This window comes from Nyctereutes procyonoides, unplaced genomic scaffold (assembly GCF_905146905.1).
Source record: "Nyctereutes procyonoides isolate TBG_1078 unplaced genomic scaffold, NYPRO_anot_genome, whole genome shotgun sequence".
Taxonomy (NCBI): domain Eukaryota; kingdom Metazoa; phylum Chordata; class Mammalia; order Carnivora; family Canidae; genus Nyctereutes; species Nyctereutes procyonoides.
Window position 1 is genome coordinate 68,287,954 of NW_026575049.1, and position 24,133 is coordinate 68,312,086.

General features: G+C 38.2%; 1 protein-coding gene across 1 annotated transcript in view; it reads right to left on the minus strand.

The window, feature by feature from the left end:
- Positions 1-24,133, minus strand: part of PPP3R1 (protein phosphatase 3 regulatory subunit B, alpha) — a 58,822-nt gene that overhangs the window by 15,520 nt on the left and 19,169 nt on the right. Inside the window, exon 2 of the mRNA XM_055328102.1 lies at positions 13,284-13,323. Coding sequence (XP_055184077.1) covers positions 13,284-13,323 — 40 coding nt within the window. The remainder of the gene's footprint in view (positions 1-13,283; positions 13,324-24,133) is intronic.

Below are 24,133 nucleotides of genomic sequence, written 5' to 3' on the forward strand. Positions count from 1 at the left end.
GCTTCCAACGACTGAACACACACTCCATGAACACATCAACTACAAAGAGCCTTTTATCCCTCTATTAAAGTATATTCCTTAATGAACAGACAAAAACAAACTGTTCAGATAAACCTTATTTTCTGATTTTCTGTGAGTACCTGATTTTCTGTATTTCATGAAATTGGATACCTGTGCTCTTGGAGAAAAAAACTTCACTTTAAGTCCCTCAAATGCTTTTCATTTATTTATTTACACGTCTCTCCTACCCCAGACCAGAAATCACGACTTTTCATTGTTCTTCTGTACGCTGCATATAAAAGGTGCTCAATGAATGTTTTAAACGAGCACTGTGTGTCAGATTTAAAATTTACTCATCAGGGATGGCTGGGTGGCTCGGTGGTGAAGCGTCTGCCTTCGGCTCAGGTCGTGATCACCAGGTCCTGGGATCACGTCCCACATGGGCTCCCTGCAGGGAGCCTGCTTCTCCCTGTGCCTGTGTCTCTGCGCCTTTCTCTCTCGAATAAATAAATAAAATCTTTTAAAAATAAATAAATAATAGATAGATAGATAGATAGATAGATAGATAAAATTTACTGACCCAAGTGCCGTTAGAATTTAGAGTAAAACTCTACTTATCTAATCAGACACCAATCAGCAAATCTTTCACAACAGTTTCTCCAAGTCCATAGATTTTGCTGAAAGCTACTCTCCGCTCTGTACATACCAAGGGTGAGTTAACTACTTTCTGGTAATATTTAGTTTTGCCTTAGTCTACAACCAGAAACCAGAAAAGATGTTGAGGAAACGGAACACAAAGGATCACTAACGTATACTACGAGTGGAAAAGGAAAGACCGTATGTCCACGAACAGCGCGTCATTCAGCAACAGGTCTCGAGTGCGTATCAGGAATTGGAAGGAGCAAAGGCGGAGACGCAGCGCCCTAACCCAGACACTGGGAGATTCCATTTACTAAGGCCGGGACATAAATAACGGTTCATCAAGTCACATCAGCAAACTGACACTGAGGTGAAGGATTATGTTTCAATTACCTAGAAGACCCCACTAATCCAGAAGACAGCATTCCAGTCTTGACAAATGACCAAGGAATATTAAGAATAAAGATAAATCATCAACCAACAAATTGACTTCTTTGTACTGCCAACAATAATCTTTCTAAAAGACACATTCAGCCAAATCATGGACTCTCGTGCTTACAGATATGTAGTGGCTTCCTGATAGAATCAGGATAAAAAAATCTAGAGCCCTCGACAATAGTTAGCCTCAATTTGAATTTCCATCCTTCTCTTCCCCCATTATCTTGACTTCAGCCACAATGCTCTCGGCAGTTGATCAGAGAGCGTAAATTTCATGCTTCCACTTCCTTATATACCCTCTACTGGAATGTCCTTCCCCGAACTCTCCGTTTAGGAGACTCCTATCAATTTTTCCGATTTAAAAAAGGGAGGAGGTACTAACTGTTCTATAGTTGTACGTATCATTAACTCGTTCTCTGGCAAAAGCCCTTAAAGCAACATTTAAAACCATTTTCTGGGGGCACCTCGGTGGCTCAGATGGTCAAGCATCTGCCTTGGCTCGGGTCATGATCTCTGGGTGGTCCTGGGATCGAGCCCCAAGGTGGGCCCTCAGCTCAGCAGGGAGTCTGCTTCTCCCTCTCCCCCTGCTCATGCTCTCTGTCTCAAATGAATAAGTAAAATCTTAAAATTTGTCTTTTGCTTTAAATATCTCATGAAATATTACAAGATAGTTGATACTTATTCTGGATGAGTAGTTACAACTTTCCTCAGAGGCAAAGCAAGGTGCCAGCGATCACACTTTAACTGGCTTCTTAAAAAGCCCCTCAAGTAAGACCTGGAGAGAATGAGTTCTACTTAATCTCTATTCACCACTCTCACATACCCCACGCAGCCAAAACTCACCCTGAGATTCTTTTAAGAAGCCAGTTTAATTTGAAAGAAGGGAGTATCTATTCTCCAATCACCCATTTTATTTCCTGCTTTCTGTCCCTTCCTTCCTGCGTGGATCACAATGGTAAGTAAGACAGAGATTAGATTTCCTAGTATTTATTATCTATTTGAGGCTAGCTGAACAACTGGAGGAATCTGTACCTAAGTAATTACAATATATTTAATTGGTTAGCCTAGAAGGCAATGCCATAAATATTTTTTAAACCCAAGATCTAAGAAAGCTAGTTTCAAAAATAAATGGTAAAAACAGTTATTTTAGGCATGGAACAAAGTAATCTATTTGGTCTTTACTGTTACCACGAAGCAGTTATTCAGCACTTGCACTCGCCAGCACTGCAGACCACCTGTGCCGCAGGATTAAACGTATGCCGGAGCATGACACAGCATCTCAATTCGTGAAATATCGGCACTTATCAATCTCCTACAAATTAGGCACAGAGCTCTGAAACAGATGAAACCCATTTTGGTAGTACCATTAAATGGTTCAGGTCTGCACTTAGTACAAGTTAAATATTAAGGATTAGATTCCAAGTTTTGGTACCAAGTTTCATCAAAGATTTTTTTCTACTGCTTGGGATCATACTCCCTTAAAACAGATGGACAAGGGGGGGAAAAAACACCTGACCCTCTTGACTCATTTTGTGACTCAGAGATACTCTTTTTCATATGTTTTGCCAAGTTAAAACATGTTATTTTTCTTCTTGTAAGGATACCTTTGGAAAGACTATCACTTTTAATGGTTGAAAATGCCTACAATATTTGATTTATATTATACAAAGTACTAATAAAATAAAGAATCTTATAAAAGTCATATACATCATTTTCTTAAATTTAACCAAGACATTAAAAAGTTGGATCTTTTCATCAGTTTATGAAATTTAAGTTGTTAATAAGGAATTGATGGATTGCTAACACAGAAAACACCAAATTAAACTGTGGAGACCTTACCCAGATCCTTGCACCTTCACTATACTCAAGGATAAAGATGAAATCTAGATGGTTTCTTCATTTTAACAAGTGATTTCAGGAATCTCATTAACATATATAATAATTAAGAATTTCCTTTGGAGAATTCATTTGGCTACAGAATTTTTTTTTTGCATTTAGATAGTGGGTTTTTTTAAGTTGTTAATTCCAGTATACTTAACATATAGTGTTATGTTAGTTTCAGATGTGTAATACAGTGACTCAACAATCCCATACATCACCCAGTGCTCATCCCAAGTGCCCTCCTTAATCCCCATCACCTATATATCCCCTATCCCCCCACCCGCCTCCTCTCTGGTAACCATTAGTTCTCTGGAGTTGAGTCTGTTTCTTGGTTCAGGTCTTTTCTCCCCCTTGCTAGTTTGTTTCTTAATTTCCACATATCAATGAAATCATATGGTATTTATCTTTTTTACTTATTTCTTTTAGCACTATACATCCATATTGGCTACAAATAGCAGTTTCATTCTTTTTATAGCCAAATAGTATTCTGTTGTGTGTGTGTATATATATATATATACACCATCTCTTTATCCATTCATCTATCAATGGACACTTGCGCTCCGTCCATAATTCAGCTATTGCAAATAATGCTGCTATGCTATAAACACAGGTACACATACCCCTTTGAACTGGTGTTTTTGTTATTTTTTGGTTGGATACTCAGTAGTATGATTACTGGATTCTTGGGTTATTTTTAACCTTTTCAGGAACCTCCATGTTTCTCCTGGGGCTCCAGGAGAGCTCCTTTTTCTCCACATCTTCACCAAGGCTTGTTTCTTGTCTTTTTCATTTTAGCCATTCTGACAGGTATGAGGTGACATATCACTGAAATTTTGATTTGCATTTCCCTAGTGATAAGTGACGTTGAACATTTTTTGTGTGTCCGTTTGGCACCTGGGTATCTTCTTTAGAGAGATGTCTATTCATGTCATCTGCCCATTTTTAACTGGATTGTTTGTTTTTTGGTTGTTGAAATGCATCAGTTCTTCATATATTCTGGATACTAACTCTTTATCAGATATGTCATTGCAAGTATCTTCTCCCATTCCATAGACTGCCATATAGTTTTGATTGTTTCCTTTGCTGTGCAGAAGCTTACTTTGATGAAATCTCAAGAGTTTATTTTTGCTTTTGTTTCCCTTGCCTCAAAAGACATATCTAGAAAAATGCTGCTACAGCTGATGTCAGAGACATTACTACTCCCTGTGTGCTCTCTTCTAGAATGTTTATGGTTTCAGGTCTCACACTTAGGTCTTTAGTTCATTCTGAATTTATTTTTGTGTATGGTGTAAGAAAGTAGTCTAGTTTCATTATTTTGCCTGTAGCTGCCCAGTTTTCCCAACACCATTTACTGAAGAGAACTACAGTAAATTTTAATAAATACTGTCAATTGGATGTATTAATATTAGAGTAATAGAATACGAGATAGAAGGTTGCACACTCAATCATCACTCTCTCAGATAAACTCAACCATTTCCCTTCATAGTTTTTTCTCACTTAGAAAAAAGGAATAAAAGAGATTCCAAATAGTATTATATAGAAAACATCGAGGTCTCTAGCTGCTAAAGCATTATTCTTATTACTACATCCACACCAAGATGCTACTCCACTGTTAGGATGAATAGAAAAACTACTTTGTTTTTGTTTTTAGAAAAACTACTTTGAAGTCTAAGCTCTTTTACATGATTCTGAGATTTTTCAAAATGAACAGAAATAAGCAGAATGGTAGAGAAATAAACTTTCCTTGAACTTTAGCCAATTCCCAATAATTGCACAGTAGTTAACAGAAACAAGATTATTCCTCCTTGAGGAAATTCTTTTAAATAGCCAATTTATAAATAATTTATTATCTATTAATCATCTAACAACAAAAACAAAGTCTTTTCAAATCTTGTAGCAGCAATAATATTTTGAAAGAAACAACTAAATGTAATGTGAGATCTTGTTTAGAATCTTGGAAAGCTTTTAAGATGTCACCAGTTTTTTCATTCAAACATGCAACTTAATAGTATTGTACCAATGTGAATTTTTTGATTTTGATAACTGTACTATGGTTTGGTGAGACATTAACATTTTTAAAAATAATTTCTCCTTAGTCTCCTCTAATTTGTGACAGCTTTTAATTCTTCCCTTGTCTTCCATGCTCTTGAAACTTTTAATCCGGTATTTTGCAAAATGTCCCTCAGCTTGAACCTGTTGATGTCTTCTCATGATTAGAATGAATTTGGGCATTTGGGGCAAGAATACCATAGAAATGATGATGTGTCCTCATCAGCACATTGTTATCAAAGGATTCATGATGTCAATGTCTTTCTTGCTAGTGATGTTACCTTGGGTCACCCGGCCAAGGTGATGTCTGTCAGATTTCTCCACCATAAATCTATTACCTCTCCCTTTGTATTAAAAGTATCAGAGAAGGGGGTCTGGGGGGGGGCAATACTTTGAGGCTATGCAAATAGCCTATTTCTCCTAAAACTGTGACCCAACTTTAGCACCTATAGGTGAATCTTGTGGGCAAGACTTTATTACTATTTGCTTAACAATGATTTTCTTTTCCCCTCTTTCTTCCTACATTAATTGAAATGTTCCTATTTAAGAAAAAATTAAAAACTGTTCCTTCTCCATTTATTTCCTTATTTAATTATTCATATCACAGCATGGATCACAGATATTTTCCATAGGTTAAAGTCCAATACTGTCATTACTTGTTAGTCAAATTTTTCCAGCTTTGTTTAGGTACTACCTCAAAGTTGGCTCCTATGTGACTTACCAACAATCCCCATTTTGAGCACTTCCTTAATTTCTGGCACCATGAAAATTTCCAGCCTCATCCTGACTGTATGGTGATATTTCCAAGAAGAGCTTCCCCAATCTACTTTCTATGGTACAGTATTTAGAACTATATTATAGAATGAAAACTGTTAGGAAAGATTACTCTAACAAGGAATCTCAGAATCTCCACCTAGAAATATTCTAGAAAGAACTACCAAGCATAACAAAATTACTTATGAAGAAACATGAACTGACTCTTATAAAGACTGCCACAAGAATAAATCATCACAGTGTCATCAATACAAGGTACTGGGGTAGTTTCTCAACATAAAGTTTAATTTTGACATTGTAAGGTCTTTTGTAAAATATATCTCCTTACAAAGGAAGACTGTATTTTCATGTTACCCCAAATAAGGGGCAAAAACCACCAGAGGGCGCAGTCGAGTTGGTCACAGATCAAACCTTCATAAGCAGTTCCAAAAAAAAATCCCAAATTCTGTAATGACCTTGTGTATGATTAGCAGTTTAATATTTACATTGTGTAGGTAACTGTTTGACAACAAAGCAAAGAAACAATCTACCAATATTATGGAATAACAGAAAAAGTATTTTATGCAATACGATCATACAGTCACACAAATGTAGGGGATATCATAATTTTCTAATCCAAGAGGCAACATGCAGTTTTGGTGTTTCTAGATTATAGTTTTCATATAATCAAAAAAAAAAAAAAGAAAGAAAGTAGGGGCGCCTGGGTGGCTCAGTCGGTTCTGTGTTGGTCTTCGGCTCAGGTCATGAACCCAGGGTCCTAGGATCAAGCCCAACATTGGGTTCCTTGCTCAGGGGACAGTCTGCTTCTCCCTCTCCCCCTAACCCTCCCCACTGCTCATGCTCTTGCTGGCTCTCTCTCAAATGAATAAAAAAATCTTAAAAAAAAAAATGAACTGTCAAATATGCAAAAGCTAGACATCAGCACCAAGAAAAGAATTATCAAGTTGTAGAATGCTAATAAGAAATTTTAAGCCAACTTTGAGAAATAACTGACACTCCAAAAATACATCATTAAATACAGTTCTATAGGTTTTGACCAACGTATAGTGATTATATGCATCACCACAATCAAGATAAAAGCACATTTCCATCATCCCAAACTGTTCCCTTGCGCTCTTCTGCAGACAATCATGTCCCCTACCACCAACAGCAAGTAACCACTGTTCTGCTTTCTGTAATGTCTAGAATTTCATATAATAAATGGGATCATATATGACGTACTCTTGTATCTACTTTTTCTCTAGTTTTCTATATTAATTCAAGCTGTTTCATAGGTCAGTAGTTTGTTCCTTTTTATTGCAGAGTAGTATAGTCCACTCTATGGATACACACACTCCTTTTTTTATGCACTCACTGGTTACTAGACACACCTGTTTCCTGTTTGGGACTATGAGAAGTAAAGCTGCTAAGAATATTCACAAAGTCTTTTGTCAACAAATGTTTTCCTGGACTTGCAGAATCACAGGGTAAGCATATGATGAACTTTCAGTAATCATCACAAACCCTTCCACAGCGGTGCACCATTTTACACTCTCCTCATCCATGTGTGAGAACCCTAGGAGGTCCCCGTTTGGAGCTCCTGTCAACATGTGGTGCTGTCAATCTTGTTAAGTTTAGGCATTCTAGTGGGTGGCAGCCGTCTGTATAGTTTTAAACTGTACTTCTCTGAGGACTAAGGATCTTGAGCATCTTTTTCAGGTGATTATTGTCAATTCGTCTATCTTTGTGAAGTGACCGTTCAAATCTTTTATCCTTTTATTTTTTTTTTAAGATTTTATTTATTCATGAGAGAGACAGAGAAAAAGGCAGAGGAAGATACACAGGCAGAGGGACAAGCAGGCACCTCAGGGAGCCCGATGCGGGGCTCAATCCTGGGTCTCGGGGATCACGACCTGAGCCGAAGGCAGCTGCTCAACCCCTGAGCCACCCAGGCATCCCTCTTTTACCTTTTAAAAACTGGGTTATCTGAAAGAGTTGTGAAATTCTGTCTACATACTGACTGATGCAAGTCCTGGCAGAGAGTAGGTTTCTCAAGTATTTTCTCCCAATCTATAAACTGCCTTTTCATAGGCGCAAAAAAAGTGGGGTACATGGGTGGCTCCATCAGCTGAGTGTCAAGACTCTTAATTTTGGTTCAGGTCATAGTATCCGCTGCCCCTCCCCTCCACTCATGCTCAATCAATCTAAATAAAGCAGCAAAAATGTTCAATTATGATGAAATCCATTTTCTTCTTTTATGATTTGTATTTTATATGTATTAAAAATCTTTGACAATCCTGGGTCATGAAGATTTTCTCCTTTCTTCTATAAGTTCCATAGTTTTAGCTTTTATGTTTAAATCTATGACCCATGGGGATCCCTGGGTGGCGCAGCGGTTTGGCGCCTGCCTTTGGCTCAAGGCGCGATCCTGGAGACCCGGGATCGAATCCCACGTCGGACTCCCGGTGCATGGAGCCTGCTTCTCTCTCTGCCTCTCTCTCTCTGTGTGTGTGACTATCATAAATAAATAAAAATTAAAAAAAAAAATCTATGACCCATGTAATTTTCTGTATATGGTATAAGTAAGGGTAGAGGTAAATTTTTATTCCATATAGAAATATAGTTGTATTTTATTGAAAAGTATCCCTTACAATGGTATCTTCAATGCATTTGTGAAAAATCAGCTCTACAGGGATGCCCGGGTGGCTCAGTTAGTTGAGCATCCAACTCTGGATTTTGGCTCAGGTCATGATCCCAGTTGTGAGATAAAGCCCTGTGTCAAGCTCTACGCTCAGCACAGTCTGCTTGAGATTCGCTCCCCCTTTCTCTCTCTCCCCACCCTGCTCATGCTCTCAAATAAATAAATAAATCTTTTAAAAACATTTCCCAAGCCCTTTAATTGCTGACAGTATCTTTAATTTCGTCCCAAACCTGAATAATCACTTAAGCTGGAACCAAATTCTGGATTTAGGAATTCAGAACTCCGAATATGTTCCTCCACTTGTTTCTAATATCTATTGGGGCTGCTAAGAAATCCAATGCCAACAGATTCCTTTTCTTTTTAGGCATTTTTTTCCCTTGCCTAGCAGCTTTTAGGTTTTCCTTTCTACTCCTGGGATTTTAAAATTACAAAAGAAGTTGAGACTAAATGTTAATCTTTTTTCATCTAAACTTGGTTATCAGAATGCTTTTTCAATCAGAAGATTTGATTTTTCAGGTGAGGAAATTTTTCTCCTATTTCACTGATTAGTTTTGCTATTTTATCTATTATATCCTTTGAAATTTCCCCTAGGCAGATGCTATTACTCTCTGCATTTGTGCCCCAAATCTTTCCTTTTTTGTATATTTTTCCTTATCCTTTGCTCTAACATTTGGAAGGAGACCCAAGAATTCATCATACCTTTGCTAACTAGTTGGCTAGGCTTTTTCACCAGCTAAAGTAACTGATTTCTGCACACCAGCTACAAAATAATTCAAATCTATAGTAGCCTATCACATTATTATACGTAATGGACTTCACTGTTAAAACCTCAGATTTGTAGGTGCTGACATACCAAAATTGGATAGCTAACCCCTCACTTTTTCTTAAGACTACCTACCTAAAATCTTAAAAATATTTAGAAGCTAACAGAGACAATCCAGGGATCTTTTTAAAAGGTTACCTATAACAGTAAAACAAGGTAACAACTCAAAACCCAGATGTTCAAGTCATACACTATAGAGAGCTTTTCATCCCTCTCTCCATTACCCAGCTCTACAGTTTTACTCAAAGAAATCAAAATATAAGCAATTCTCAACAAACTAGGTAAAATAGAGTTCAGGATCACTAGATTAGTAAGTAAATGGTAAAGCACAACTGGTAGATTAAGAAACATGAACTATGTGATACATTTATAAGTATTTTAATCAAAGTAATAAATCCAGAAGTCAATTTCAAAGTTAATGACAAAGAAGTTTAATACTAAATAGTATTCTGGAACAAAATGGGTTTTTGTTTTTTGTTTTTTTTTTTTTTTGCAGATTTTATTTATTTGAGAGAGAGCATATGTGTATTTGTGAGAGAGGGGAGGGAACATGAGCATGAGCGGGGTGAGGTGTGGGGAGTGGGGGAATGGGCTGAGAGAGAAGCTAAGCAGGGAGCCCAATGTGGAGCTAAATTCTAGGACCCTGGGATCATGACCTGATTCAAATGCAGACACTTAACCGAGCTGAGCCACCCAGGCACCCCAAAGGAATAAAATGTTTTAACATATTTTTACCTGTACACACTCAAAATGAAATTTTTGATATTAAAAGAGTTTCCACCAAAGATTTCTGAGACAATGAATAAAGGTTTGAGGGTCACCCCTAAATCACTCTTTAAGACACACATAATTTAAAAATTGAACGGGGGGCTGCTGGGTAGCTCAGTCGGATAAGTGTCTGACTCTTGATTTTGGCTCAGGTCATCATCTCTGGGGCTCCCCATACCTGGAGGCAGACAGTCTGCTTGAGATTCTCCCCCTTACCCCCACCCCACTTGTGCATGCTCCTCTAAAATAAGTAAAATCTTTAAAACAAATACTGAATGGAATTAAGCTAGTCCAAATAAGGAGGGAAAAGGAATGCAAAAATGAAAGAGGAAATTAAATTAACCGTAGATTAACTTTTTCTCTGAAAAAGTCTTGTTTCATAACAAAGAAAAACAATGATTCTCGGGATATGAACACGTAAACTTCCCTGTGACAGTCTGATTGAGAGCAGAAATTAACAGCACAAAATCAAACACCAATAAAAATTAATTTATTAAAAAAAATAAAATTAAATAAAAAAAAAAAAAGAAATTAACAGCACAAAGTCAAGTCTCTACACTTTCACGTCATCTGTATATTCTCAAACCAGAAACAAAATTGCCTGAATCTAAGACTTTTTACGCAAAATGAGAGCAATGTCCTAAAAGCTAATGATGTCTTCAAGGTTTCTACAGATAGCTGTTTTTGTTAAAGGACATGCCTTCGGAATCTGCCAAGATCTTCATAGGTCACCTTCTAATGAAAGAAAATTGAGAAATCTTTTCAGATAAAAGATCTCTTGGGCCTTAGTCGGTTGGCCACCTGATTCTTGATTTCAGCTCAGGTCATGATCCTGGGGTCATGGGATCGAGCCCTGCAACAGACTCCACTCAGTGTCAAGTCTGCTTGGAATTCTCTCTCCCCCTCTCCCTCTGTCCCCACTCCCACTAACGCTCCTTCTCTAAAATAAATAAATTCTTAAAAAAAAAAATAGATTTCTTTGTTTTCATCTATATTCAGTCTACAAAATAAGCCAGACCTGTGTTTACCAATTTTATCAGAAACATTCAGAATTATACTGGTTTCATCAGCAGTAAAAACTAGCTAAAGCTGAGTTTCCACTCAAATTTCCAACTATTCCCTCATTAGTACTCTGCGTAAACTATCTAAAGTAGTATCTTGCACTCAGTCACTTTTCCAAGTTTTCAGGCCAAGTTACAACTAAGGTCTCAACTTTGAGCAAATCACCCCAGCACAGTATACATTTCCTAGTTCAGCCAGGTTAGCTAACAAACAACAAAAAGTCACAGTGGCCTACAGTAATTTAACTCAATAAGAAGTGAACACTGAATTGAGAGACAATAAATAAATAAATAAATAGCCCATTTTTGCACTGGATAAATCTTAAACAGCTTTCAAAACAACCTCCATGAAGCTTTTCTTAACATCCTTAGCCAAATTAATTTTCCCTCCTTAGAACCTTTGTTTTTATTTCTCATAATGGTTTACTTACACTGTAGTAATTCCTCTCAATAGCCAGACTATAAGTACCGTGTGGGGCTTACTTATCTGTATACCACAGAGCCAAAGACAGTACCTTACAGAATAAAATAAAGAACCTTCTTGCTTATTTAAAAAGCACAATTTAAATACTAAAAGAACAAAACAGACAGTAACTACTTGAAGAGTGGAGAAGACCACTCAAGGCTATGCCAATTACATAAGGCCTCATAAGGACATAGAATTGAGGTGGTTTTTGGAGGGATGAAGAAGCATGACATGGTTTAACCTTAACGAGGAAACAAAAACTAACTTCCTAATACCTCTTTCCTATCAGAGCTGTAATCCCAACAGCCAATCCCAACTCTATTTGCAGCCTGAAGCCCGTCTAATTACAGATTTCCAGACCTCCTTTTTGCTCACTGGCAACTGGAGAAATAATTATGCCACGTGCTCAGGGCGCCTGGGTGGCTCAGTGGGTTAAGATCTGCCTTCAGCTCACGTCAGATCTCAGGGTTCTGGGATGAAGCCCTGCATCAATGCTCTGCGCTCAGTGGGGAACCTGCTTTTCTCTCTTCCACTGTCCCTCCCCCTGCTTCTGCTCTCTCTCGCCCACACTCTCCAATAAATGAAATCTAAAAAAAAAAAAAAAAAAAAAAAAAAAGTCACATCCTCACACTAAACAGTAAGTTTAGTTTGGCAAGGCACAATTCTGAGCAGAACCCTTTCAATTCTAAAGAGACTATAAAACTGACACGGGAACTTTTCCAGGGTAAGAACTACAGATCTAGGTAACACCTGGAGCACCAGTACCTAACTGCTCTAATCTTGATCGTCTTTCAAAGGTAGGTTAGACACTCCCAGAAGTGACAGTTCGCAAATCCAGAAGACCACTACAGTCTACAACAGGGTCTGACACGCTTTTTCTGTAACAGGCAGGCTAGGTAGTAAACACTTTAGGCGTAGGGTACCATATGGTCGTGGTACAACTATTCAGTCCTGCCACTGTCACATGAAAACAGCCACAGGCAAAATATAAGTAAATGGGCACAGCTATAGTCCAACAAAACTTTATTAACAAAAACTCCCAGCAGGCAGTTTACCAACCCCTGGTCTCCAGTCATAATTAGGTTTGGTGTTTTTTTTTTTTTTTTTTTTTTTTTATTAGGTTTGGTTTTGGTCAATTCTAGCAATATGCTGAGGTAACGATTTATACTTCTGCCCTCTTACACAAGAGACTTTATGATTTTTATTTAAGCCCCTTGATCCTGACTGATCTAGAATTTCTAAAACCGTCATTTTTCTTTCTTTACATTCTCCAGTACTGTCAGAAATGACCAGACCACCCACACTTTTTATACTCCTCATTCCCTGAGAAACCTCTTTTGCAATAGCTACTTGGTCTACGGAAGTACTGCCTTCAATAAATACTTTATGTTACCAAAGGATAAATAATTAGCTGTTTACTTGAAATTTTGTTAATCTGAATAACTTCTGTTGAGTTACTCGACTGAGATTTGAGGGTTAATCTGTAACTACAGCTTGGTGCAGATAATAAAGAACTACTTTATTTTTAAAAATTTCCCAACTCTTAATAACTTATAAAGACTAAAAGTCAAATTCATTATCCATTTTAAATAGTTAAGGGCTAACCTAGCTGTATAGATATATAGACGGACCTGACATGTATACATACATACATAGAGATGTGTAAATAAAAGACATTCTTGATAACAAGAATATCTGACTTACAGTGTGAGCACATTTCCAACGGATAACTTGCCTCATTTCCCTAGAAAAAAGAAATAATAATTAGTCACAAATTTATTTAAAAGGTTATTTGAGTCCCAAAACATAGGGAAATAAGCCAAAAACCAAAGTATCCAGATCTATAAATTACAGTTTTCAGATACAAAAAATTTTTACATAGTATGACAGAAAGAGCTCTTGAATCAAACAGACCTGAGTTGTGTGACTTACACAAACATTTGAGTAAAATTTATTTTAAATATTTTAATGCCCTAAATATGCTGAATACCCAATTGTAACATACTGAAGACTATCAATGCTCTAACTGAATTCAATTTGGGACAAAGTTCAGAAAAAAACTTCTCCTGTTACCTCTATTTTATTTTTTTAAAGATTTATTTATTTATTCATGAGAGACACAGAGAGAGTCAGAGACACACAGGCAGAGGGAGCCAGGCTCCCTGTGGGAAGCCCCACGTGGGACTCGATCCCAGATCCCTGGATCACACCCTGGGCCAAAAGGCAGCCGCTCAACTCTGAAGCCACCTGGGCGTCCCCTGTCACCTCTATTTTAATGAAGTTTCTCGGGACTGTAAAGCTCTTAAAAAGGAAGAGCTTCTTAGCATTTATACCTGCACTGAAACCATTTTCTATATGCTGCTCAACTAAAATAAGACAAATATTCCTAAGAAAATGGGTCCAAAGAAAGCCAGCCAATTCAAGTCTTTTTCTTGAGAAGTCTTATTTCATGAATAAAACTCCAAGTTGATAATTTACCTGAATTCCTAACTTATAAAATATATAAAACCAACCATCTGTTTTCTAGGCAGGATTCCATTTAAATTTATAGAAGGAAAAAAGAGCTCTAAAAAAAAACTACAGACCTGAGTCTACATTTAATGAATCTTACTGAACTGAGCCCAGAGCAGTCAAGTACCTGGTGAATGATCAGATCATTTGCTTAGTGATAAAACCAGGAGTAATTCTAAAACACTAAAAACTCCAAGTATAACAGACTCACATGATGTAAAAATCATGAAGATCTTTTAAAAGTCTATAGAATTTAGGGGCACCTGAGGTGGCTCAGTCGGTTAAGCATCCAACTCTTGATTTCAGCTCAGGTCATGATCTCAGTGTCATGGGATCCAGGCCTCATCATGCTCTGCACACAGCGTGGGGTCTGTTTGTCCTCATCTCTAATATAAATAATAAAATCTTGGGAAAAAAAAGTCTACGGGGACACCAGGTGACTCAGCGGTTGAGTATCTGCCTTCGGCTCAGGTCATGATTCCAGGGTCCTGGGATCCAGTCCCACACCGGGCTCCCCGCAGGGAGCCTGCTTCTCCCTCTGCCTGTGTCTCTGCCCGTCTCTGGGTCTCATGAATAAATAAATAAACTTTTTAAAAAAGTCTACAGATCCTTAAATAATTGAATTCTTAAAAGTTCAGTGATAAAATCAGAATACCACACATCCTATGTTCATTCCGTTTACCTAATCTTGACCCTGTCTAGCAATGTGTACAATAGGATTAACATATGAATATACTTAGCAGAGCCTCAGAGGTTACTGAATACAGCCTGAAAAACATATTTTAGTCCAGTTCATTAGCTATAAGTTTGAGATCTAAAAAAGGTTATCAGTAATTCTGCATCTTTAATTCTTCTGTTACCAATAATTAGCCTTTCCCTTGAAAATTATAGCAGATAACTGCAACTTTCCAGAATTAATTTCAGATTACTTTAAACATCAAATATATGTTAAAAATGGAAGAAATAGCAACCATTAAGAAAACTTGATAGTAATGAACAGAGAGAGTTGTTTATTCCACCCCTTATTTAAGATTCTTACCATGATTCCTATCTTTTACTGCATCACATATTTCAGGCCTAAATTTTTAAAAAATATTTTTAAAAAAACCCACACTCTATTAAAAGTATGTTTCTTGAGAGGCTCTCAAAAGAGTACAATGATACTCTGAATTGTCATTCTGAGTTGGGTTGGTCTTTTTTGTTTGGTTTGTTTTTGTTTGGGTTTTATTAACAATAATGATTAATACTGTAATTGTCTTAAAAGTGAGGGCATGGAGCGGCTAACTGGCTGGCTCAGTCAGTAGAACATGCAACTCTTGATCTCAGGGTCATGAGTTCAAGCCTCACACTGGATGTAGAGATTACTTAAATAAAACTTAAAAAAAAAAAAAAAGAAGTGAAGGCAAAAAGGGTTCTATGGTAGTTTCAGGGAGAACTCTGAAACCAGGTCCAGGTTTCTTCAACTCACTGGCCTTTATAATGTTATCAATTCTTTATAAATGATGCCATCCCTCCTCTATCTATATCATTCCCAGCTGGCCAGCATCCACAAGCACCAAGTACCAGCCCAGGTGGAACCCTTCAGTGCTTTTCCACTAACTGAGTGAATGCCTCATCTGTCTCCTAAACTTAGAACTCATACCTCAACCTGATTTTGTGCCCAGCAAAAATAGCTTTCAAAAAAAATATGATTCAAAGCAAAATGCTTTCCCCCCAGATAACCAAAAACTAAAAGAATTAAGCTCCAATACACACACGCTATAAGAAATATCGCAAGAAAATTCTTCAGGCAAAAAAAAAAAAAAAAAATGACATTAAATGGAAATGTGGACCTAGACCAAGAAATGAAGATCACCAGAAATGGCAAATGTGGCTTTTTTTTTCTCATTTTTAAACATCTTTAAAATATAACTGCTTAACACAAACACAGTAACAATGTATTCTAGAGTGTACAACCTGCTGCACAAGTAACATCTGTGACAAGAGCAGCACCAATGTGAGACAGAAGAATGATGTATGCTGTCAAGATCTTACAGTATGAGGGAAACATTCCAATGTCATTTGAAAGTACAGCATGATGTTAAAGATGTGTATTTTAAACCCTAGAGCGACCATTTCTAATAAAAAGATGAATAAAATGGTATCATGAAGAATACTCAACCCAGAGGAGGCAGATAAATAGGAAAAAAGAAACAAAAAATGTGGAAAAAATAGGAAGTAAAATAGCAGGATGGCAGATTTAAATCTAAACATTCTGAAAATAATACAATGTTAAGTAATCATTCTAAAGCTACAATTAATAAGATGCAACTGAGGGGTGCACGGGTGGCTTAGCTGGTTAACTATCCAACTCTTGATTTTGGCTCAGGTCATGATCGGAGTCCTGGGAAGGAGCCCCATGTCTGGATCCCTGCTCAGTGGGGAACCCGCTTCTCTGTCTCTCCCTCTGCCCATACTCCCTGCTCACGCAAGCACACAGGAAGTCTTCTGTCTAAATAAATCTTAAAAAAACAAAAACAGAAGCAACTGTATGTCATCTATAAGAAGCCTACTTTTGGGATGCCCGGGTGGCGCAGCGGTTTAGCGCTGCCTTCAGCCCAGGGCATGATCCTGGAGACCAGGGATTGAGTCCCACATTGGGCTCCCTGCATGGAGCCTGCTTCTCCCTCTGCCTGTGTCTCTGCCGCATGCTCTCTCTCTCTCTGTCTTTCATGAATAAATAAAATCTTTAAAAAAAAAAGCAGCCTACTTTTTAAGATTTTATTTATTTATTCAGGAGAGACACACAGAGAGAGAGGCAGAGACACAGGCAGAGGCAGAAGCAGGCTCCCTGCAGGGAGCCCGATGCAGGACTTGATCCCGGGACTCTAGGACCATGCACACCCCGGGCCGAAGGCAGCCGCTCAACTGCTGAGCCACCCAGATGTCCCAAGAAGCCTACTTTAAACAGAGGTTAGAGCTAGGTTAAAACTAACAAGATATACCACACAGATATTAATCCAAAGAAAGATACAGTGGCTAGTAATACTAGATAATGTAGAATTCATAACAAGTAATATTACCAGGTTAAGAGGGCTATTTCATAATGTTAAAAGAGTGGATTCAACAGGAGGATGTTAACAATCCTAAATATATTGTGATTTATAGTAAGAATTATATTTGGTCTTCCTCTGTTTCTAGCACAAAGATCCTAAAACTCTTGGAATTTCTTAAATGAGAACTATATAAAAAGGTGTCTTTTCTTTTTTTTTTTTTTTTTAAAAGGTGTCTTTTCTAATGTTAAGGGGTGACGCTGAGAAAGAACCTCAAGATAGGGGCTGGCTGCAGGAGAATCAGCTATGTGATTAGAGGGTTGGAACTTTAGCTCCACTACCTCCTTTAGGGGAGGAGGGTTTAGTGGATGAATTAATCACCAAATGCCAATGATTTAATCAGTCATGCTTATGTAATAAAGCCTTTCCATAAAAACCCGTGAAAATGCCTGAGTGGGTCAGTTGCTGAGCCTCTGCCTTTGGCTCAGGTCATGATCCCAGGGTCCTGGGATCGAGTCCCACTTCGGGCTCCCCAGAGGGAGCCTGCTTCTCCCTCTGCCTCTGTTTCTGCCTCTCTCAGCGTCTGTCATAAATAAATAAATAAATAAATAAATAAATAAATAAATAAATAAATAAATAAATAAATAAATAAATAAATCGTAAAAAACAAAAAACTAGAAAAAGAGTAGTTAAACTTAAAGCAAGAGAAATCACAAAGAAAAAAAAGAGAAATAAAATAGAAGTGGACAAACAAGAAAAATCAATAAAGACAAAAACCCATTTTTTGGAAAAGGTCAATAAGTAAACCCCCCAGGCAAATCAATACAAACCCTAGAGACATTAAAATAATAATAAAGGAATTTTCTAAACAATGTTATGAAAACAGATTTTACAATTTCGATGGACAAGTTTCTTGAAAGACAGAATATGACAAAACTGACTCAAGATAAAAAAAGAAAAGCCGAGTAACTCTACAGCTATTAAAATACACTGAATTTGAGTTAAAAACTTTCTTATAAAGAAGACTACAGACCTGGCTGGCTTCACCGGTCAATTTGATCATATATTCGAAGTAAAAAACATGCCGCCTTAACTCATTTAATGAGGCCAGTATACCTTCGTACCAAAATCAGACAGAAACATTACAAAAAAGAAAACTATACTCTCCTACTTCTTCATGACAACCGACACAAAATCCTTAACAATATCTGAGCAAATTGAGAAAAAAGATTTTAAAACATAAAATTGTTTCCTCATGACCAACTGAGGAATATCCCAGCATTGCAAGGTTGGTTTAATATTCCAAATCAATGTGATTCACTACAGTAATGGATTAAAAAAAGAAAAAATACCATATGATCATCTGAACAGATACAATAAAAGCATCTGACAAATTTCAATATCCATTCATGACAGAATAAGAACCACAATCCAGCAAGCTAAGGATCTCCCTCAATCTATGAAGTCTATCTACAAAAAGCCTACAGCTGATATCATACCTAATGGTGAAAGACTAAATGCCTTCTCCCTAAGATCAGGAACAAGATAAAGCTATCTGCAGCAGTGCAATAAGGCAAGCAAGAAGAAATAAAAGGCATACAGACTGGAAAGAGGAAGTTAAACTGCCTTTACTTGCAGATAACATGATTGTGTATGTATCTAAATACCAAACAAACTACAAAAGACTATCACAACTAAAAAATGAAGCAAAGTCACCCAAGGCGTACACAAAAATCAAATGCCTTTCCATACAGACCTACGTAATCAATTTGTAAAAGGAACAATGTCGAAGGAGTTACACTGTCTGACTTTAAGAGTAAGGCTAGTCACTAATAGAGTATCGGTGTAAGACCAGACATAAAGATCAATGGAACAGAATAAAATGGAAAACACACACACAATCTTTTTGACAGAGGTGTCCAGGTTGATTCAATGGGGAAAAAAACCTTTGCAACAAATAATGCTAAAACAAATGGATATGGGTATTTTATAAAGGAAAAAGACAAAACACGAGTAGGTATTTTATAAAAGATAAAGACAGTAAATAAGATGAAAAGATGTTTCACATCATTAGACATTAGCAGAATGCAAATTAAAATTAGATGTAATATTTGCAACCAGTATATATGCCTGGAATTTAGAAATTGACATACCAAATGCTCCTGAAGATGCAGCACAGACGGTTACGTGCTAGTGCTAGGCAGGGTTCTCAGATGCCCCCCCGCCCCCCGCGACACTCCCAGGCCTAGGTGTGCAAACGGCTCTTCCCAGTTACTCAAATACTAAGGCCTAGGGACTGGCTCAAAGGGACCCTGTATATGTAATTAAGGTGCCACACCTGCTGACCTTGGTACGATTATTCAGGTGGGTCTGCTCTAATCATAAGAGCCTTTTAGAAGCAAAGAGTGGACGTGGACGTCAGAGATTCAAACCCAGAGGAGAATGCAGGACGAGGGAGCGCACCGCATGCCACCGAACAGGCCACTGCACGCAGGCAGCTTCTAAGGGCGAGAGGCCTCAGCGACAGTGAACCAGGGAACGGAGACCGCGATCGTGCCACAGCTAGACACTGAATTCCCCCAACAACCTAAACGAGCTCAGAACAGAATCTTCCCCAAACCCTCCAGACTAGAGCTCACTCTGACCCACACCTGAGCTGCAGCCTTGTGAGTCCCTGCAGAGAACTTCTGACTTACACAACTATGACACTGCCACTAGGCCCTGTTCTAAGCCGCTAAGTTAACGGTCATTTGTAACACAACAACAGAGGTCAACACCCAGACACACTGTATATGTGGCTAGAGGTAAAAATGCTGACATAACGTGTGTGGGTGAGGATACGGAGCAAATGGAATTTTTATACATTGCTGGTGGGAACCCCAAATGACAAAGCCATTTTGGAGAACAGTCTGATGGATTCCCATCAGCGAGTTTAACAGGACACTCAAAAATGAAAACATGCCCACGCAAAGATCTGTACACGTAAGTCCACAGAAGCTTTGTTAACAGCCCAAGGAGGAAACAACCTAAGCGTCCGTCAACCGTCAAATGGATCAACACTGGAGTACTACTGAGGAAGAGGGAAGACGCCCGATACACACAACGACATAAATCGGTCTCAAAAGCAGTCAGTGAAAGAAGCTGGATACAAAAGGTTACATGCTGCGTGATTCCGTTTATAAGTACTTTTATTTATTTTTGTTCAAAGATTTTATTCATGAGAGACACGGGGGAGGGGAAGAGGGAGAGAGAGACAGACACACAGACACAGGCAGAGGGAGAGAAGCAGGCTCCATGCAGGGAGCCCCATGCGGGACTCAACCCCAGGACCCCGGGGTCACACCCCGGCCCCCACCCTGGGCCGAAGGCAGGCGCTCAACCCCTGAGCCACCCAGGGATCCCTGTCTTTAAGTACTTTTAAAAAAGGCAAACTACAGTTACCAAAAGATCAGGGGTTGCCAGAGGTTAAGAGGGTCAGTGAAAAGGGGTACTGGTAACATTTAACGGTGACAGAAATCTTTACACATCTTGATTGTGGTGGTGCTTACAAAACTGTTTGTCATGACGTTAACGATACACTTAAAATTTGTTATATGTAAGTTACACCTCAATAAAGCTGATTTTTTTTAAAAATTTGAGAAAAAGCATCCACATGTGTGCGTGCACAAGCAAGGAGAGGGGTGGTGGGAAAGGGGAGAGAGACAGAGCGGGAGCAAGCACGCGGAGCCCCACACAGGGCTCCCTGACCTTACAGCCCATGAGATCACGACCTAAGCCAAAACCAGGAGTTGGATGCTCAACCGACTGAGCCTCCCAGGTGCCCCTAAAGCTTATTTTTTAAGAACTCAATAGGCGTCTCAGATATAATGGAATTACTTTAGGACTCATAGATTTAAGTCTCTAGTTAAGAAAAAACATTTCAAATAAAAAATATAAGTTTCTCATCACTTTCTTTAAAATAACGTTTCCTATCATACTACTATTCACATATCAAGTATATGGATTTTTGTTTCTGTAACTTACAGACTCATTTCAAGGTAGCAGATTACATATTTTTAGATTAATCTTACAGTATCATGAGGAACCAGAAACTTAAGTAATCTTGATCCTTTACTTAGTCCCCTTCTCAGATCTTAAATTCCATGAGGGCAGCAACGGTTTTATTATCTTTTGCAACCCCTTGCCGGATTTAACACTGTCCTAAATCTATGCAAGAAGTATTCTATAGGTGCACATAAAAATCCAGGTAGCCTTCAGGAACCTCGTTTAAGTGGCATGTTACGCACCAATGTGTTACAGAACAGAATCTAACGATTCAGGGCATCTTAGGAGATTCTCTAAGTTCTTAAAAGTTCATTTACTAAGGAACTTTGGATTTCTGCTTTCCTTGATGCTCACCTGTCATAATGAGTTATCTATTAAGCATCTGGATGTCCGGACACGTTAAATAAGCAAGCAACACTCTGATATGTTCCCAAGAGGAGCCTATAGCCCAGTAAGGCCACGCTGTCCCCTCTTCAAGTCTACTGAAGACAAGGGTCCACGTATTCTGACAGCAGGCCCTTTGAAAATCGTCTAAACTTTACCGTATGCATCTACAAAATTTATTTTTATTCTCTCACATCAAGACATTTCAGGATCAAAGTAACTCTAAACAAAGTGAGATGAAAGAGATCCAAAAATACTTTCTTCATTTCTTTGCCAGAAAATTTCCTTAGAAATTATATTCCTATTCCTCCAATCAAAATTGGTAATCATGATATGGTAAGTTTTTAAAATACTAAATAATATGGACTTGAAGAAAAAGAATCCGAATGTCTTCATCTGCTTAAAGACAGTTTGCCAACTTCCCACAGTTATGGGAATTATTATAAAGAAATCTATTAATTTCTTGGGTAAAATCACTGACCATCTTAATACTTGTTCTAGAACAGACATCCACCCTTTGCTCTCAGGAGTACAAAGCAAGGGGCACCTGGATGGTTCAGTGGTTGAGCATCTGCCTTCAGCTCAGGTCGTGACCCCGGGGTCCCGGGATCGAGTCCTGCATCGGGCTCCCTGTAGGGAGCCTGCTTCTCCCTCTGCCTCGGTCTCTGCCTTTGTCTTTCATGAATAAATAAAATCAAAAAAAAAAAAAAAAGTACAAAACAATGTGTGAAACTGCGGATGGATAAACTGGGGGGAAAGAAGCGAACAGATCAAAGGATAGAAGCAAGAGATAAAAATCACTGATACCAGCAGATTCCAAGGCCAAGTCTCCCTATCAAGGGAGTTCACAAGTATCCCTCGCTCTAGACATGGACTTCTCCATGAAGGAAGTAAGAAAGTTTGACTAGACGAGTTCAAAGGGTCCTTCCAGCTGTACCGTTTCTGACGACGAGCAAAGATGCTAAATATATTTAAATATAGAGGAAGATAGTAAAGGAAGAAGGACAGGGGAGATCAAGAAGCCCTTTACAGCATCCTGTGGACTCAGGAGACCAAAGTTTACCAATAGAGGATGCTTCACTTATATTCCGTTCCTTTGGGGGCAGTACAGCAATCGGCACAAGACGAGAAATGGCAGGGGCACCTGGGTGGCTCAGTCAGTTCGGCGTCTGCCTTCCCGCCTTCGGCTCAGGCCATGCTCACAGCGCCCTGGGACCTGCCCCCACATCGGGCTCCCGGCGCAGCGGGGAGTCTGCTTCTCCCTCTCCCCCTGCGCTCTCGCCCTCTCATACACAGGCTCAAATGAAAAATTTTTTTTTAAGGCAGGAAATCTCAGAAGCAGAAATTTTAGCAATACAAATCAAACATGACCTTGGTTATGGCAACAAATCTGGTACCAGGGATACAGTGGACCCTCTAGAAAAATTAGTTATGATGTCATCATACGGGAAAAATGTTAACACAGAATACCACTGTCAAACAGTGACGAGTTTTCCAAAAGAAGTAACATCTGTACCTGTCAAATTATTTCAGGAGGAAAACAAAACCCCGAAGTTTTCTAGCCTGATAAATGCTGTCAAAATTATACTCTGTACCTTTACCTAGCAAATGTTTGAAGGTACATAATACGTTAACTAGCTTAAAGCTCCTACTGCATAAAAATATAAAGATCCTACTGCCTGATGGGACCTGAAATAGCAGTGTCTATTACTCAATCTCACGGTTTAAAATTTATCTTTTAAATAATATCTAACCTAACCAATCCCACTCTTTTTTTCTACCCAAGATCAACGTTGGTTTTTGTATTTTTATCTTGTCTCCTTCGATCTTGAGGATTTATTCTAGTTTTTGGCTCTTGTAGATTTCCCACGATTTTCTATGTAGACAATCATATCATCTGCAAATAGGGAGTTTTTCTTCCTTTACAATCTGTATACCTTTATTTTTCTTTCTTGCCTTATTCCACTGGGTAAAACTTTCATCACTAGGTTTAAAGAGCCGTTTAAGAGCAGGTATTTGTTACTGATCCGACAGGAAAAGCATTTGGTCTTTGCCATTAAGTATAATGGCACCTACAGATTTGTATAGTCTTTATCCAACTGAGTTAGTTCCCCCTACATATCTATTTTTATCTTTTTTTTTTTAAGAAACTATGAATTGGTCCTGAATTTTATTGTCTTTTCCATCAAATTATGTGATCACATGATTTTTATACTGAGTTTCAAATAGTGAAACAGCTGTGCATTTCATCAGTGACAGGACAGTGCAAGAACTAATATTAGTTATTATTAGTATAAATAATACTACTCGGTAGTAGTATTCCAACTTTTTTCCCCATAGTGCTTAATTTCCTTTAAATTTTTGGATATACACTGATGTGGGAAAATTGATAGTTTTTGCATTACTTTCCAGGGAGGTATCAAGGTAATAGAGACTATTCAAATTTATCTATTACATATTGGGTGAAGGGTGGTAGTTTGTATTTTTCAAGAAACTAGTCCATTACATCACAGTTGTCAAAATTATGTCTTTAGAACCGGCTCTTTATTTCATTGATTTTCTGGTTTTTGTCTTCAATTCCAC